Source organism: Protomyctophum bolini (assembly GCF_963924005.1).
Source record: "Protomyctophum bolini genome assembly, chromosome: 6".
Taxonomy (NCBI): Eukaryota; Metazoa; Chordata; class Actinopteri; order Myctophiformes; family Myctophidae; genus Protomyctophum; species Protomyctophum bolini.
Window position 1 is genome coordinate 38,377,515 of NC_137867.1, and position 17,549 is coordinate 38,395,063.

Below are 17,549 nucleotides of genomic sequence, written 5' to 3' on the forward strand. Positions count from 1 at the left end.
AGACATAATATCTTTCCCCCCACAAACTGCCTCATCCAAATTTGCTGAACGCCTCGGAGCAAGGTAACAATTTACCGAAATAGGCAACATAATATTTGGCAACGTGAAGCCGTATTGGCTACATAGTCTGAATGCTTCAACGTGAAGCCCTATTGGCTACATGGCCCATAGCACTTACCCTACCCCTTTAGATAGCATTACTGTAGACTTAGATAGCATTTGATACAGACTTATAGCATGTTATGTAGACAGCACTATAATTGCATTGTATATAGTCATAGCACGCCATAGTACATATGTATAGCATAGTAGTATATATATATATATATAGTTTCTATGTAGTCTCATAATATAGATATTCCACTGTTACTTTCTTAGCTTACCGGTACGCATATTTCATGATAAATGCTTTTTTGTGATGTATTCCCATGCTTTTGTTCTTGCTTAATGTAAGTCGCTCTGGATTAAGAGCGTCTGCTAAATGCCTAAATTGTAAATTGTCTACATGCTCTGAACACCGCAATGTGAAGCCCTATTGGCTACATGCTCTGAACACCGCAATGTGAAGCCCTATTGGCTACATGCTCTGAACACCGCAATGTGAAGCCCTATTGGCTACATGCTCTGAACACCGCAATGTGAAGCCCTATTGGCTACATGCTCTGAACACCGCAATGTGAAGCCCTATTGGCTACATGCTCTGAACACCGCAATGTGAAGCCGTGAGCTGAGGCTGCGGCACACAAACTGATTATAGCAGTTCATAACCGAGAGCTTGCTGCATGCAGCTGGCAATTATGACTGAGTCATTCTTGTTAGCTTGCACTTTTAAACAAACTACAAACCCAGCCTAGGGTGTCCATGTCACTTTATAGGGTACAGGCTTTAGTTCCGACACTATTATTGGTCCGACAGTCGTTAGACCGACAACCATAACCGCAAGCACGGGAGCAGCACAATTTTACTCACTGAGACAAACCATGACAACTGAAAATTGTTGTGGACTCAAGAGATATAAAAGATATAGGCCTACATGTGTACTCTGTGCACATGTACGTACATGTGCGTGAGTTTGTGTGCGTGCGTACTGTACATGTGCGTGAGTTTGTATGTGTGTGTGTGTGTGTGTGTGTGTGTGCACGTCCGGCCTCTCATTCCCACCATGAAACAAGGTCTGCACCTCAGTGAGTTCCGCATTCAGCTCCAAGCCACGGATGACATCAAAAGACTCTCCTTCAGTGTGTCACCCACTCACCACCCCCCCCAGCACCACCACCATCGTATTTCACAGCACATAAAGCCTTAAAATGGCACATAAAACAGTTCATCTCTTTTCAGTGTCAGCTTTCCCGGGCTTAAAAATTAAATATGCTTTATACCGGCGGGTACATAACTAAAACAGACCCCCTTGTGGAAGAGGTCCAGCCATAAAGAACCTTGGCGTTGCCATATAGGCTAAGGCAGTAGTTCCCAAAGTGGGATCCGGGGACCCCGAGGGGTCCTTGATGGAGTTCCAGGGGGTCCCCAGCTAAATCATAGTTTGAAACCAAATGGACCCTTATGGTTCTGCAACTCTGAGAGTGTACAAATTGATCCAAATCGACCCGTTGGGGTCCATTTGTTAAATAAACATTGTTAAATGAACATTGATTTAACAATATAAATTGGGGTTCCCAGAGATAGAAGTGCCATTAAATGGGGGTCCGTAGACTAATGCATGTAAAACCTGGGGGTGCTTGAAATTAAACGGGTTGAGAATCTCTGCTAGAGCCGTAGAAAACTTCTTATCTTTTCAAATGGGGGTCCGCGGGCGATTTGGTGTCAATGTGGGGGTCCTTGACATGAAAAAGTTTGGGAACCACTGCGATAGGTTACGGAAGTGGCTCTATACGGCCGTGAGCGAGCCGTCCCGCTGTGAGAGCCTTGAAGCACAGTATGACGTGACTGAGGAACTGCCTGGACTGGTATAGGTATTAGGTAGGTATCGCCATCATTCTTTTCTTTGGCCGCAGTTCATCCTAGCATCGCTCTGCTTGTTTAGACGTTTTGGATGTATTCATTGAACACTTTATTATGGACGGAAATGTCAACAGCACGGCATAGTCAAATAGACATTTTAGGCTAAAAAGGTGACAGAAAAAGTCGAGGGTTCCTATTATAGACAGTCAAGGACCCCCAAATTAATATGTATTTGGCCACGGACCCCCCCTGACACCCCCAGCTGGGGGACCCCGGACCCCAATTTGAGAACTGCTGGTTTAGACAAAGGAGAGGTGTGTGTGTGTGCCGTGTGTGCGTGTGTGTGTGTGTGTGCTTGCGTGCGTGCGTGGTGTGTTTGTAATAAACCTCTGCTGTCTTGCTGCAGGTGATGCATCGATGCCAAATATAAAAGCCAAAATTTTAAAAAGAAAGAAAGAAAGAAAATTATTTATAAAACATGCTAATGGCGCACGGTGACCCTGGAGGAGCCGAGGGTATACAGAGTCATTCAACAAACTTTAAAAAAGAAAAGAGAGAGAGAAGGCGAGAAAAGAGGAGCGAGCAAGAGGACAGAGGCCGAGAGAGAGAGAGAGAGAGAGAGAGTGTCAAGAAGAGAAGAATGGAGAGAGGCAGGTCCAATGAAACGGGGGCAGCAGAGAGAGTTAGAGTTTAACCAAAGGTTGTTCATTTATGAAGATATAGTAAAGTGTAAACCCACAAACCTACAATGCAATACTTTTTTCAGGAGTGTTGCGGACAAATAGCATTTGTCAGTAGCATTACAAAGTTATATACAACAAAAAAAAACTACTATTTTCTTTGGAGAGATCTTGTTGAGCTGGTAATTTTAAAAGCAGTTCTCAAGTCCAAAAGGTCTAGGCACCCCAGTACTACCCCATCCCATTGGAGCCACTAGAGCAGGGTTGTTCAAAGTGGGTGCCATGGCACCCAAGGGTGCCCCACAATACTTTGATATTTGAATTGGTAAAACGGCTCTGAGTTGCAGTGTATTTGGTGCATTCTTTTTCAGTCTACACCAAGTCCCTTCTCCAAAAATTGCAGATTTGCTGTAGATCGGCTATTTTTGGCTAATGTACAGGGGTCCTTGAGGGAGTTCCAGGGGGTCCCCAGCTAAATAATAGTTAACCAAATGTACCCTTATGGGTCTGTAACTCAAGAGTGTACAAATGGAACCAAATGGACCTGTTAGGGTACATTTGATTTGGATCCATTTGTACACTCTCAGAGTTAAATTAACTTAACATTGAGATCTGTCCGTAGCCTAACGCATGTCAAACTGGGGGTCCTTGAAATGAAAATGGTTAAGAATCACTGCTAGAGCCGTAAAAATCTTCTCTTATGGGGGTCCTTGGCATATCTTTTGAAATAGGGGTCTGCGGGCAAATAAGTGTTCATTTGGGGGTCCTTGACATGACAAAGTTTGGGAACCACCGATGTACAGTATAAAGTAGATGTATATAACGATATTTTCCATCTGCCCTAGTGGAAACTGATACCCTCGAATTATTTCCTTGTCATATACTGTATATTAGAGGGAAAGATTGACATATTTACGTACCGTAATATGACATAAATGTAAGGTGCTAGATAAAGTAGCAATGTCAATGATGAAAATGTTATTTAGTGGGGTGACCAGAGACAATTGTTTGAGAACTAGAGGCGAAATGGTACGAAACAAACCCTACAGATGGACTCCTAAGTCGCGGAACGTCCTACGTTTACTGGTACTAGATCCCACGAGAGTGTGTTGCTGCCTGGGACAGAGAAAGGTCGATGACAAAGTGGATTTTCTCGAAGCCATTTTAGTAGGAAGATTGTGTGGCTTGTGTACGGGTCGGGTCCAATACTTCAGTGACCATGGAGCTAAAGAATGATTCGGAAGCTGTGTAACACTGTTCCCTCTTCCATTGGAAATGATGCACCTGCTTCCGGTCTCACCAACAAGGGGCCATTAATACAAGTCGACCTACTTAGTAGTAAAGAGAAGATGGTGATATATGTCTTCCTTATTTTTTTGTCTTTGGTTTAAGATATTAAAATGGGCAATTAAAGCATCGGTGTCATTTTAGATGTTATAGTGTTGGCTGTATATTTTGGGGGGTTTGCAGCCCAATATATAGCCTGACCTATATATAAATTTGGTGGTCCAAAAAAAAGTTTTGAGGCCATTAGGTCTTAATGGGTTAAGACCCGAGGGCCCCTGAGGGCCCCCAGAGTCACGGGGTTCAGTGACATTTGCACCGTGGATCAGACCCGCACGGACCCATCTGCTTTTCAAAAACACTCCTCTCTCTCCCTCTCCTTTCACATCCTTAAGACGGATTCTGTCCCTCAGAAGAGCTCACCAATCACGCCCAGAAAGGAAAAGGCAACAGAAAAGAAGACGCTAAAACTGGTGGTATTGAAAGTGACAACGTTTGAGTGATGCCTGGGTGACAGATTCCAAAACCCTGCATATGTATATAGGTCCGTGCTTCTCCCTCTCTCTCTCACTGTGTCCTATTGCATTGAATTGTATTAGATTGTATTGCATTGTATTGTATTGTAGGCAATCTAATGGCGAGAATTAGCTAAAAGAGAGCGGGGATGACAGGCAGTTCACAGGAGCTGTCAATGTGTCATCGTCGCTGTATTCACCGTCGCCCGCTGTGTGTGTGTGTGTTCTCTTTCTCTGGAGGTGGTGACCCAGGGTCTCGAACCATGTGACACCGGGCGGGCACCAACTCAGCAGGTGGATGCAGGGTGTGTGTGTGTTGGAAAAGAAAGAAGCTAAGAGATATGTTTGTGCATGTTAATATTGGTGTAAATAGTAAATTATATATAGAGAGTTAAAATGCTACTTTGACGTTAAAAGACAGAAGTGTGAGATGCAGAGAGAGGTCTGAGAAGGGTGCCTCCAAGATGGGAGAGAGAGGGGCGAGAGACAGACAAAGCATCGAACTGATGGGGCTCACACACAAACACACACACACACACACACACATAGCCTACAGAACAAAGAGGAGAGAGAGGTGCACCATGGGTAGTCTGCGCTGATGCCGGTGCCGTGACGGTCTTCTCATGCGCATACATGCCCGCACACACACACACACACACACTGTACAGTACGTCACAATACGCACTAAACAACCCCCACCCGATCTGCATGGTGAAACGTATGCCATACAGCGTACAGCCTATAGCGTAGCAATAGGGCGATTCTAAACAAACATTGCTTCTAAATCCTGACAGTTTTCTGAAAAACCAGTCAGTGGTCAGTGGTGCTCAAACTATTTCATGTCAAGGACGACAGACGGACGGACGGACGGACGGACGGACGGAGGGCAAGAAAGGACTGCAGGCCTTTTTTAGGAGTAAATGTGAAAGGGTACATCTCTCTCTCCCTTTTTCTCTCTCTCACGTCTGACACCTCTCTCCAACACCTCTTACTTAGGCAGTCGGCTCTGGAGAGAGAGAGATGGAGAGAGGTAGAGAGGGAGAGAGATGGAGAGATAGAGAGAGGGAGAGATGGGGAGAGATGGAGAGAGGTAGAGAGGGAGAGAGATGGAGAGAGGGAGAGATGGGGAGAGGGATAGATATAGAGAGGTAGAGAGAGGTAGAGGTAGAGATGGAGAGAGGTAGAGAGAGGTAGAGGTAGAGATGGAGAGAGGTAGAGAGAGGTAGAGGTAGAGATGGAGAGAGGTAGAGAGAGGGAGTTGAGACAGACAGAGTTGACTTATTTTAGCTCCAGTGTCACGACAAACAAAAAAATAAAAAAAAGTCTGCGTGTGAAACATTATTAAGATATCGCCTTAGAACCCAACCCCCCCCCTCTCCTCCTCCGGCAGGGATGAACTCTAGGTAACACTGTCTCTGGGAAGAGAAAAAGAAAATCACAAGCTCCACAAAGTGATCAATGTGTGAGGAGGCGCGCACGCGCACACACACACACAAACACGTGTGTGTGTGTGTGTGTGTGTGTGTGTGTGTGTGTGTGTGTGTGTGTGTGTGTGTGTGTGTATGTGTGTGTGTGTGCGTGCGTGCGCATGCACACGCGGCGCCTCACGGACAAGACAGACCAATCAATGGCGGAGAAGAACCTTGCCCAGGGCTTTATGCAAATGGAGGCACGTCCCCCTAACCTCAGGAGCACAGAACATGCGCACTGGAAGATCAATGGCAGCCGTGCTGGAGCCCGAGCGCCCCTTACAGCGGCACAGCCAGTAAATATGTAATGATGAATCCCTTAAGATCAGCACTGAACTCACATGAACTGAACTGAACACTGAACTGAACACTGAACTGAACACTGACCACTGAACTGAACACTGAACTCACATGAACTGAACACATGAGATCCACTGGTCTGACCTCAATGTGTCGTCATGGGCCACACATGGACGCCACCGGGCTCAAATAAATGGGTCAATTCAATCACAGCCATACTGTATTATACTGTATTATACTGTAATATAACTGTATTACGGTGTTGTGGGCCGAGAAACGGACGTAAAACGTCCCACACTTGTAGTCGCACAAAAGCACATCTACATCTACTTGTAGATCAGCATTTTCTTTACTTCCCTTTCGCACAGTGAGTGCGAGAGAGAGTGCGAGAGAGAGAGCGAGAGAAGAGAATTATGAATAGTCACCTCAACAATAGTTGTTTGAGAGACGTAATGATTCTCCATCACGTCGCCATGGTAACACGAGGGGCTGGAGGAAGAGAGAGTATACAACCGTAACCGTGACGACCTGGTGAAAAAAATGACGGACAGACGGACACATGAATGTGACCCCACCCATAACCAAGTAATATCTGACAACGATGAAGAAATATGGATTTTCAAAGGCCATATTAAAGCTTTTGTGCAGATTTAATTAAGGACCACTTCACCACTAATGTTCATGATAAAATACCACCATTTTTGAGTGGTGCAACCACTCCAAGGAACAGCTTTGTCCCGCTGGGACTATGTTTAGAGTACAGATAGGGGGTGCTGTTGCACTACTCGCTTCAGACTGGTCTGATTTTTTACCCCACCAGTGACATCATCGATGGGGAATCCAAGCTAATAAAAACTGCAGGCTTTCTATTCCTGAAAAGTTGCAATTTGAAAATGGAAGCCATCGTTCTCAAAATAATAAAAAAATATATATTTATTTATAAAAATGTAAATAAATGGTGATGTCACTGGTGTACGGGTTTCTAAACTGCCCACAGCCCTCCCATGAGACAGACAGAAACACATTGTGTCATGAACATTACTGAGGACAAATTCAATGAAGAGAACTTTAAGAGAGAGAGAGAGAGAGAGAGAGAGAGAGAGAGAGAGAGAGAGAGAGAGAGAGAGCATAAACACAGTGAGGTTGAGAGAAAGGGAGAGAGACAGACAAAGGATGGGTTGGGACGACTGAACATCTATAGGCTGGCAACCGCCAGGTGAGCATGTACGTGTGTGTGTGTGTGTGTGTGTGTGTGTGTGTGTGTGTGTGTGTGTGTGTGTGTGTGTGTGTGTGTGTGTGTGTGTGTGTGTGTGTGTGTGTGTGTGTGTGTGTGTGTGTGTGAGAGAGAGAGAGAGAGAGCCTGAGGACTATTAACCTTCAGACGTCAGAGTCAAGGGTGAGAGAGCTCCAGCTCCAGACCCATGGTCTGATCTCGGCCTCTGGGCTGCCTACAGCGTGGCGGGGAGACTGGGAGCGCTGCTTGTTGCATCACTTATTCTATGTCTTTGCTGACCTTGGGGCTACTTGAAAGGAACATTGAAGTTCAGGTGTGTGTGTGGGGGGGGGGGGGGGGGGGGGGGGGAGAGATGGAGAAACAATGCAGTCGTGCACTGATATATTCACGGACGTACGGACGGACAGACTTACGGACAGTACAACTGGGATTGTACGGGCCGGTACAGCTGTCGTCAAGTCCTGAACAACTACGGTGTATGTCTCTGTCCTTTAAGCACATGAACCTCAGAGCTGTGATTTCTGTGTCAAAAACACTGATTTTGGTTAGAATTTAAATCAAATTGAGGCATGTTGCTCCTCCTTTAGCTGAATGGATACTACTGAATGGATAATACTACTAGTAGTATTATTGTCTTAACAGCATTCAACCCACATTTCAAGTTTGCCCGGCAACAGCGAAAAAAAAACAAAACACAAACACAAACACAATGAAATAAAATCAAATTAATAATGACGGTAATCATGAAATGCACCGAGCAGCAAAAATGTCAGAAAACTCTCACGGCGAATCAATGTCCTTATAATATAGCGGAGAGAGAGAGAGACAGAGAGAGAGAGAGAGAGAGAGAGAGAGAGAGAGAGCAAATAAAGTGCAGCACGGTGAATGAACTGTAATGTGGAATCATGGTTCTCAAACTTCCTTTGAGCTCTGGGACCAGTAGCAAGAACAAAACTAACAATCCTCATTTTAACTCATTGACTACCACGATTGTTTCAGTCTCTGTCCATTCATGTGCCATGGGGATTTTAAAGTGAGGTGCCTTACTGAAGGGGCAAGAATTAACTCCTTAACCGGGCGTTAGCTCACGGATAAGAAACCTGAGGCATGATTTTGTTTTTAACCCCGAACCAGGAACGCGACCGGAATTGGACGTAAATAAAACTTATTTTGATTAGAATCGGAATCTGGGATTAGCATCCAATAAAAAAAAAGGTGTTAAGATTTTGGCTGGCGTTCAAGTCAACGAGGGGGAAACCTATTTACTGACGGACCAACCGCTTCCGCTTTATCTCCTATAGACAGTAAGGAGTGTAGAGCAATCTCAAACTGAATCAATATAGAACATTAAAAGGAGATTTCCGTCCATGGCAGTCGGCTAAAATAGTGAAAATAGCCGATCTACAAGCTCACAGCGGTAAACTCATATGTCCATGGCAAAAAAAAACAGTTAACTTTTCAGGATTCAAAGGCGGCTTCACGCAGCGTAGTAGAAGTAGCTTGAAGTAGCTGCGTAGATGTAGCCAAAACACCCCTGAGGCGATCGACAACAATGGGGGGTATGATTAATTCTAACGCGACTAGTGACGGGACCGCGATGGGACCGTCAAAAACTTAATCTTCGATTAGAAATAGACAGATTTATTTAGAGTTATTCAAGTTTTAAGATTTTCGGTCTCATCCACTAAAATGGATGTAATTTCCCAACCGGAAATGACATCAAATGTTGCCCAACAGGCACTCCCAGCCTGTGGAGCGGTGCACTTGGTTTTGATATCAATAAAGTGCCTTCCTTTTATTAATCTCCGTCCTGAGTGTCGAGCGTTACTATTTGATAGGACGGAGACCTCCGTTTATGCCGCTCAGGGTGTTAACCATTTCCCTGCCTTTCACATAAATGTACGTGATCTGGCCCAGCGCGGCCAGATCACGTGAAGATGTGAATTGGTCTTTTATAGTGCTTCTGATCGATTAAGTGGAGATTTTACTCACATTAGGTTGCTAGCTGGTGTTGTCAACAAGACTGGAGCACGCCAAAATGTTATGGTTAGCTTTTGGTACTTTGTACCGTCGTCTACCAGAGGGAAGTAGTTGGAACTCCCTGCAGAGTGTATGAGAGGGGTCGTTTGGAACTCCCTGCAGAGTGTATGAGAGGGGCCGTTTGGAACTCCCTGCAGAGTGTATGAGAGGGGTCGTTTGGAACTCCCTGCAGAGTGTATGAGAGGTGTCGTTTGGAACTCCCTGCAGAGTGTATGAGAGGGGTCGTTTGAACTCCCTGCAGAGTGTATGAGAGGGGTCGTTTGGAACTCCCTGCAGAGTGTATGAGAGGGGTCGTTTGGAACTCCCTGCAGAGTGTATGAGAGGGGTCGTTTGAACTCCCTGCAGAGTGTATGAGAGGGGTCGTTTGAACTCCCTGCAGAGTGTATGAGAGGGGTCGTTTGAACTCCCTGCAGAGTGTATGAGAGGGGTCGTTTGAACTCCCTGCAGAGTGTATGAGAGGGGTCGTTTGGAACTCCCTGCAGAGTGTATGAGAGGGGTCGTTTGAACTCCCTGCAGAGTGTATGAGAGGGGTCGTTTGAACTCCCTGCAGAGTGTATGAGAGGGGTCGTTTGAACTCCCTGCAGAGTGTATGAGAGGGGTCGTTTGGAACTCCCTGCAGAGTGTATGAGAGGGGTCGTTTGGAACTCCCTGCAGAGTGTATGAGAGGGGTCGTTTGAACTCCCTGCAGAGTGTATGAGAGGGGTCGTTTGAACTCCCTGCAGAGTGTATGAGAGGGGTCGTTTGAACTCCCTGCAGAGGGTATGAGAGGGGTCGTTTGCTATCTTGACAGCTTTTTTACGAAGTACCTCCTTGTAGATGATCGGATCATGTTCTCTCTCACACACTCACACACACTCCGGTTGCTCATTTTGGCTCTTCAAAATTAAGGGTTGAACGGGGGAAAATCCACAATCCATACATTAATGTATTAATGTACGAAAAAGCACACAAAAAGGTTAAAACGTGGAGATAAGAGGCTTCTGACCGCCAGCAACGACATATCATATTTTACAGAACATTTCCCCCGTGGACCATCTGTAATGACTCCACGGCACCCTAGTGGTCCGCGGACCGCCGGTTGAGGAGCGGACAATACCAGATCAAAAGAGACGCTCGTGGAACACAGGGAGACGGACATATATAGAGGTATATACTCTCACAAAGACCACCTTTTGTGAGAGTTCCCCCTTTCAGGCAAACCAAACCAAGAGCCGTAATTTGCTCTGCGTCAGCTGCCCACAATGCAACCACTACTAGCTTTGAAATGGAGGGAAAATGAAGGCCATTTTGTGCATAATCACGGCTAGATGGCGAGGAATTCAAGCTACGGCTACAATGCCATGTGGAGGAGGGAGGGAGGGGGAGAGAGAGAGAGAGAGAGAGAGAGAGAGACACCATGTCGAGGAGGGAGGGAGGGGGAGAGAGAGAGAGAGAGAGAGACACCTTGGTCCGTCTTTGTGACAATCACAGCTAGGCTTTGAAGACCGGGGGGGACTTTTCTCCTCTCCCCTCTTTTTTTGTACGAGAAACAAGCAAATCAATTTGAATCAAATCAGCTTGCTAGCCGTGACATTTAAACAGTTCAATTTACATCCTTATGTTAAGAGGAAGAAGGAGGTTAGCGCTCTTAACCCATTTTGACCGAGACCGATTCTACAAAATGTCTTCTAAATCTCGACAGTTTTCTGGAAAAACCCATGTTTCTATGTCAGTCGTTCTCAAACATTTTCATGTCAAGGATCCCCAAAAATATATGTAATTGCCCACCGACCCCCATCTGAAAATATGTTGTTCCAGGGACCCCCCCCAGAAGCAAAGATATGAGTTAAAAACGTTTGCTCTGAAAGAAAATATTCAAACATTTGGGCCACATTTTCACCATTTTTCAAAAATAGCAGACCTACAAGCTCGTAGCGTGGCACTCGGTGCCGTGCTATGAGCTTGTAGATCTGCCATTTTTCAACAGCTAAAGTACAACATAATGCTTAAACCACCAAAAGGGGTTCCCGCCCAAAATGGGTTAAAGAAAGCCCCAACCCCCTCCCACCCACGTTCGTCAGTCCGTCCGTCCGTTCATTCTCAGAGAAATTAGACGTCTATATTTCAGCTGCTTAGTGGTGCACAGAGACGCCGCTGTCTGGTCGCGTGCTGGAGGAAGGGAAACACAAAGGGATGACTGTCATCATTACCAAGACCACGCAGTGTGCAAGAATATAATACACTGTATACGTAGACACACACGCACACACACACACACACACACACACACACACACACACACACACACACACACACACACACACACGGTTACTTTTCAGTTTAAAATATGGAGGTAAAAGGTTTCTGCCCGACAGCAACAATATATACAAGTTGGGAGGTTGACAGATGCACACAAACACAAACTCACACATGTGTGGCAAGCAGACGGACTCTCTCTCTCTCTCTCTGGTGTGTGCAGTGGAAGCCACCGACTGCCCATGCTGTGCAGGCTGACAGATACTTTTGTCACGGCGGTGCTTTTGTTTTCACGTCAAACAAAACGCACAGCTTTACACCCCCGAATCCACTAATTTCTGCTAGCGGAGCCCACGATCATTTATCACACATGCCTCTCCAATAGACGCTCTACAAAAAAACACAAGATACAGTATGGGCTCCTCGCGCGCACTGACGCACGCACACACGCACGCACACGTGGCCATGCAGCAAACAAGGCCATAGGCTGCCGTGTTGAAGTGTTAGGGTTGTTGTATTAAACAACGTCAAACTCACCAACATTGCAGCTGTGCGAAAATAATTATCCTCTTTATATTTGCAAAGTGTTTGTTTCATAAAAGTCACTGTTCCTTGCTAAGTATTGGATTTTGGAAGCACTCGTTTTCAGAAAAGCAACCTCCTGCTGCCTGTGCCAATTAAAAACAGGTGCTATACCCAGGGCTGTCGAGTGACATCCAACAAGCACTCCCAAACTCTGACACTTAACCCATTCTGGACGGTGTTTTGGTGTTTTAACTAAGCATTATGTTATCATAGCTCGTAGCCCGCCACCGAGTGGTGCGCTACGAGCTTGTAGGTCTGCTATTTTTTTTTAATCGTGAAAATGCGGCACAAATCTTTGAATATATATTCTTTCAGAAGTGGCTCATAATGTCTACAGTGGATTTTTATGGAACAAAAACGTCACAGATTGAAAGAGGATAATTCAAGCTTTCTGTACAGCTGCAATGTTGGTGAGTTCACGTTATCCAATCAACCAACCAACCAATCACATTTTAAGCTAAAGGGCAGTCCATACTGTCTCCGACCACCGAACTTTTCGTCGGAAAGATCAGACTTGAAATTTTTCTCCGAAATAGAGTTTGGCGAGTCACAACATCTGAGAGTGCAGCTTTCAGAACAAAAATTCGGAGGAATGCGTTTCAGAAGTTGCGAGTGACGTCATGTTGTAGTTATACCAGAGCTTTCCGACGAAAAGTTTGATGGTCGGAGACAGTATGGACTGCCCTTAAGTCTATACAACAAAGATCTATAATACCCATGCATCAGGGCAGCATGAGCAGCGAGTCAAAATCTAAGTAGTAAAGTACTAGGTAGCCTCCGTGAAACATGCACAAGGGTACAATGCACCAAAAAAGACATGCATATACTCTATTTTGCCATGAGAAAGTCTACCCCCCCCCCATCCTTTTCTCTTTTGGTGTTGTTCCTGAAGAACACATACTTGACACATTTCATGGTGCAGTTTGACTCCTGGCCCTCGCCGCGTGCGTGTGATTTCCCAGAGGCGTGCCACGGGATGAGAGGTTGGCAGAGCGCGCCAACACCGCGCCATGTGTTACTGTTCAGAGGGCTGTTGCACCATGCCAGTCATGAAGCTGTGTGCGCTGCCATGCCAGCACCAGAGTTCTGCACGGTTGGGGGGGGGGGGGGGGGGATTGGGGGGGGATTGGGGTGGCAGGGTTGGCACCGGTGCTGCCCTCAGGGGTCACCAGGGAGGGAAGGAAGCTGGGGGAGGGGAGGCTGCGACGAGGACACGTTTTTGTGGGGGGAAAATAAGTTAGACCAGTGATTCTCAACCTTTATGTTTTTATTCCAATGACCGCCAGTCAGGACCTCCATTATACGGTACCATCTTTTTGTTTTTACATATTTTATCTACACTGTAAAATTCTCAGTCTTAATTTAACTTGCAAGAATGTAATACAAATAAAAAAAGCTTCTCTGCGAAAGCCTTCCCCCCCCCCACGATAACAGGAAAGATACTAGAACAGAGCCCTGAGTGGCTCCCGTCAACCATATAGGGTTTAACTCCAGGCTTATACCGTTCATCATCATCAGTGAATGCTGATGATGATGATGATGGTCTGAGGACCAAAACCATCACTCTCCAGCACTGTTTTTCTGCACGTCTTCTTTTGGTGGACTCTGAGAGTGAGAGACCTGTAAGGGTCCAATTTGGACCGCAGGTGGTCCCGACGTTGAAAAGCAGCGAGACAGATCAACAAAAGGGTCAGCACCGCGGTCCAAACGTACGGCAGCGAAGACGGGTCCAAAATATGAAATCATGGAGCGGTTGATATCACATCACTTTTTTTGTAAGCGGATGTATGTAAAAAGCAACCCTGCCTTAGTTATAGCCTCTATTTTCAAACTCGTCTCGCCTCGTCCTCCTCACACTGGTGTAGCGATGAAGTTCTCAAAAAGAAAATGCATCCTTCCATACCGTCATATGTGTATCTCTCTAAAGAATCACTTAACCATATATCTGACACCTGCAACACACACACACACACACACACACACACACACACTCTGTGTGTGGCTAGCGTCATGGCGGCTATATAGATGCTTGGCACACACCCACACCTTTGTGTATGGAGAGACAGATGCATTCTTACATAAGACCTTATATAATGGCCACCCGTCCTATCCAATAAGGGAGATCCTTTTTCACTGGCAGAACAGGAAGGTTAGTATGGGTTAGGATTACCCCCCCAACACACGTATGCGCGTAAGGATGTTTCTTTCTTTCTTTCCATTAATCTAATACAACAGTGTGTGTGCGTGTTGCGTGCATGCGTGCGTGCGATAGAGTGTCTCTTTCGGTGAGAAAATGCACTTGGACATTAATGAACGAATGAGAAAATGAGACAGACAGACAAACCCATATCTCTCTCTCTCTCCCTCACTCACTCACTCAAAAGCAGTTAGCAACTCTTTGACATATCTATTAATTACACGCTGAGATGTGTTTTAAAAAGAAATCAAATGGCAGTGAAACACTCGGGCAGAACATCAATGCTCCGGAGCGAGCTGGCTGGCTGGCTGGCCGGCCGGCTGGCTGGCTGGCTGGCTGGCTGGCTGGCTGGCGGGCAAGCAAGCACTGCAGCAGACATTACAGTCACGCAGGGACCTTTTTTTGATGTGCCTGATCACAAAATGTATTTATTAGCTCACAGAGGAGTGTAATAATTAACCCACAGACAGCTTGTTTTCCACCGGCCTGCTCATGTGTCAAACGGTTCATCCCGCAAGGCTACGCTCTGGCTGATTGCGCAAGCACACGCGTGCACACAACACGCACACACGCGTGCACACAACACGCACTAGCGTGCACATCCCTTTCCCGGTGGACTGCTTTCTTCTCAGTTAAGTGAATCTGTATTCGTGTGTGTGTGCATAAGCAAGATATGTGTATGCATGTATGTGTACTGTATGTGTGCGCAAATGTTTGTGCATACACAGTCACAGTACAGTATACGCTGTGTGCGTGCGCTCACGTGCGTGCGTGTGTGCGCGCGTAGCAGTTTGATGTGTGCACCAGTTGCTGTACAGTCATGCAGTAGTCTGAAGCCTGATTTATGCAACGACTCACGACAGAAACAGCAGACCTACAAACTCACCACGCGTAGCCTCCTCGACGCGCGGTATGCTTGTAGGTCTGTTATTTTTGGAGATCAGGGGCAGTCTCCAAGGACCAAGGTGTGTGTGTGTGTGTGTGTGTGTGTGTGTGTGTGAAAAGGCTTAGGAGACTGGTGGCAGCATTGACAAAAGCGTAGAACCTTTGATGGCCTCTGGGGGCCATCAAAGTCGGCGATGACACGTTTCTATAACATTCTGTCATGTTAAAGCCGACACCAGGATGTGTGAAGTCGGGCGGTTTTGATGTCCCTTCACTCTCTTGCCCATAATGCATGGGCCCATACATATACACACACACACACACACACACACACACACAGGGTATCTGCACTGCAGGCTGAGGCAAATCAGATTTCATACCTTATATTAAATATTGTGCGAGACATGGCCAAAGCATTTCCGGGGGTCCCCAGCCAAAAACTACGAACATGTACGTAGACAACACCTAGTTGGTACCTACAGCCTAGCTATGTTTATAAACGTATATATAGATAGCAGTGTTTTCGTAAATCAACGCCCCCACTTGATCACACTACAGCGCCACACGAGAGCATCTACAGTAGCAGATCCACAAGCTCAAAATGCAGTGCAAAGAGAGAGAGAGAGAGAGAGAGAGAGAGAGAGAGAGCTTGTCTTTTTGTCACACAGAGGGAGAAAGCCCAGGAGATGTTGAGGCTGTCATGGACAAACCACTGCATGAATATGTAGCAGGCAAATTAAAATTACAAAATACCAAACAAAAAAAAAGAGTAGGTGAGGGAAATGAGAGGGGGGAAAAGCTACATATATATATTAAAAAAATGCGTGCACACGCGCACGCACGCACCCAAGTACCCACACACACACACTTATATATTCCTGAGATCACCACTGGACAAGTACCCTCCTTCAAAGCCACCATACGCCCAACCCCCCTCTTCTCGCTTCTCCCAGAAAAAGAGGACAGAGATGTCCTTTAATCGCGGTGAGCTTATTTGCTTATTCACATCAACAGAGTGTCACCGTGGCCGCCGCACGGCCCCGCGACCAGCCGTCAGATCACAGAGCGCTAGCTAGCCGCCCACCGCTCCTCTGCTAACCAGCGCAGCACGCTAGCGTTGCCTCGCTAAGCAGTGTGAGGCCTTCAAGCAGACAGCAGTTTAAAAACAACAACACAGGAACAGCATTGTGTAGCTGCCATTGCCAGTGATTTCAAGTGTATGTAGTAACGTTTGAAGACTTATAGAATATATTTCTCCACAACAATCCACCCGACAGTTGTGTGCAAAGACGTAGAGTCGTAGAGTCTCTGCGAATTGGAGAAAAAAATGTGGCTAAAGCATGGTTCAGAAACTCACTATTCCATTGGAAACAATTGACTCCAACATGCTTTCAATCTCCTAAAAAGGCAGTCACCTACTTCACGCAGATAGGGCAAGTGAACCAGAGACGGCATGTATTATTATTATTATTTTGTGTCCTGGTCTATAACGAGAAAGATAATCTTGCGCAAGAACCACTGCTGTAAACCACTGCTGTAAACCACTGCTGTAAAACACAGCGTGGGGGAGAAAAGCTCCAAAGCTCACCAGCTCGACGAAGGACAGTCCTCCGTAGCTGTGGGCCACGATGAAGACATGTTTGGCCTGGGCTCTGGACACTATGTGGTCCCACACGTACAGCATGTGGTCTTCTGGAGAGCTGTTCTCCTGGAGGAGAGAGACACACACACACACACACAGACATTAAAACAATGGAACCTCAGACAAAGGCCTGTCAACAGCAACGCACTGAGAAACAACAGTCACATGTATACGCGAGGCAGCCATCGGGGGATGAAAAACAGAGGGAGAGAGATAGAGAGAGACGCACAGAGCACGGTAGAGAGAAGAGACGCTGTCAATACCAAGAGTTATCAAACAACTCCTGAAAATGTAAAGTTACAGCATCAACGTGCGATCCCCTAGGGTGTGTGAGAGAGAGAGAGAGAGAGAGAGAGGGGGGGAGAGAGGGGGGGGGGAGAGAGAGAGAGAGAGAGAGAGAGAGAGAGAGAGAGGGGGGGGGGGGGGAGAGAGAGAGAGAGAGAGGGGGGGGGAGAGAGAGAGAGAGAGAGAGAGAGAGAGAGAGAGAGAGAGAGAGAGAGAGAGGGGGGGGGAGAGAGAGAGAG

General features: G+C 46.3%; 1 protein-coding gene across 1 annotated transcript in view; it reads right to left on the bottom strand.

Annotated features, from left to right (window-relative positions):
- The window catches only part of LOC308316480 (cotranscriptional regulator ARB2A homolog), a 138,571-nt gene extending 121,485 nt beyond the window's left edge, over nucleotides 1-17,086 (bottom strand). The window contains exon 1 of the mRNA XM_080765129.1: nucleotides 16,972-17,086. Within this exon, the coding sequence (XP_080621255.1) occupies nucleotides 16,972-17,067 (96 nt within the window). The 5' untranslated portion in view covers nucleotides 17,068-17,086. The remainder of the gene's footprint in view (nucleotides 1-16,971) is intronic.
- Nucleotides 17,087-17,549: the final 463 nt, after the last annotated feature.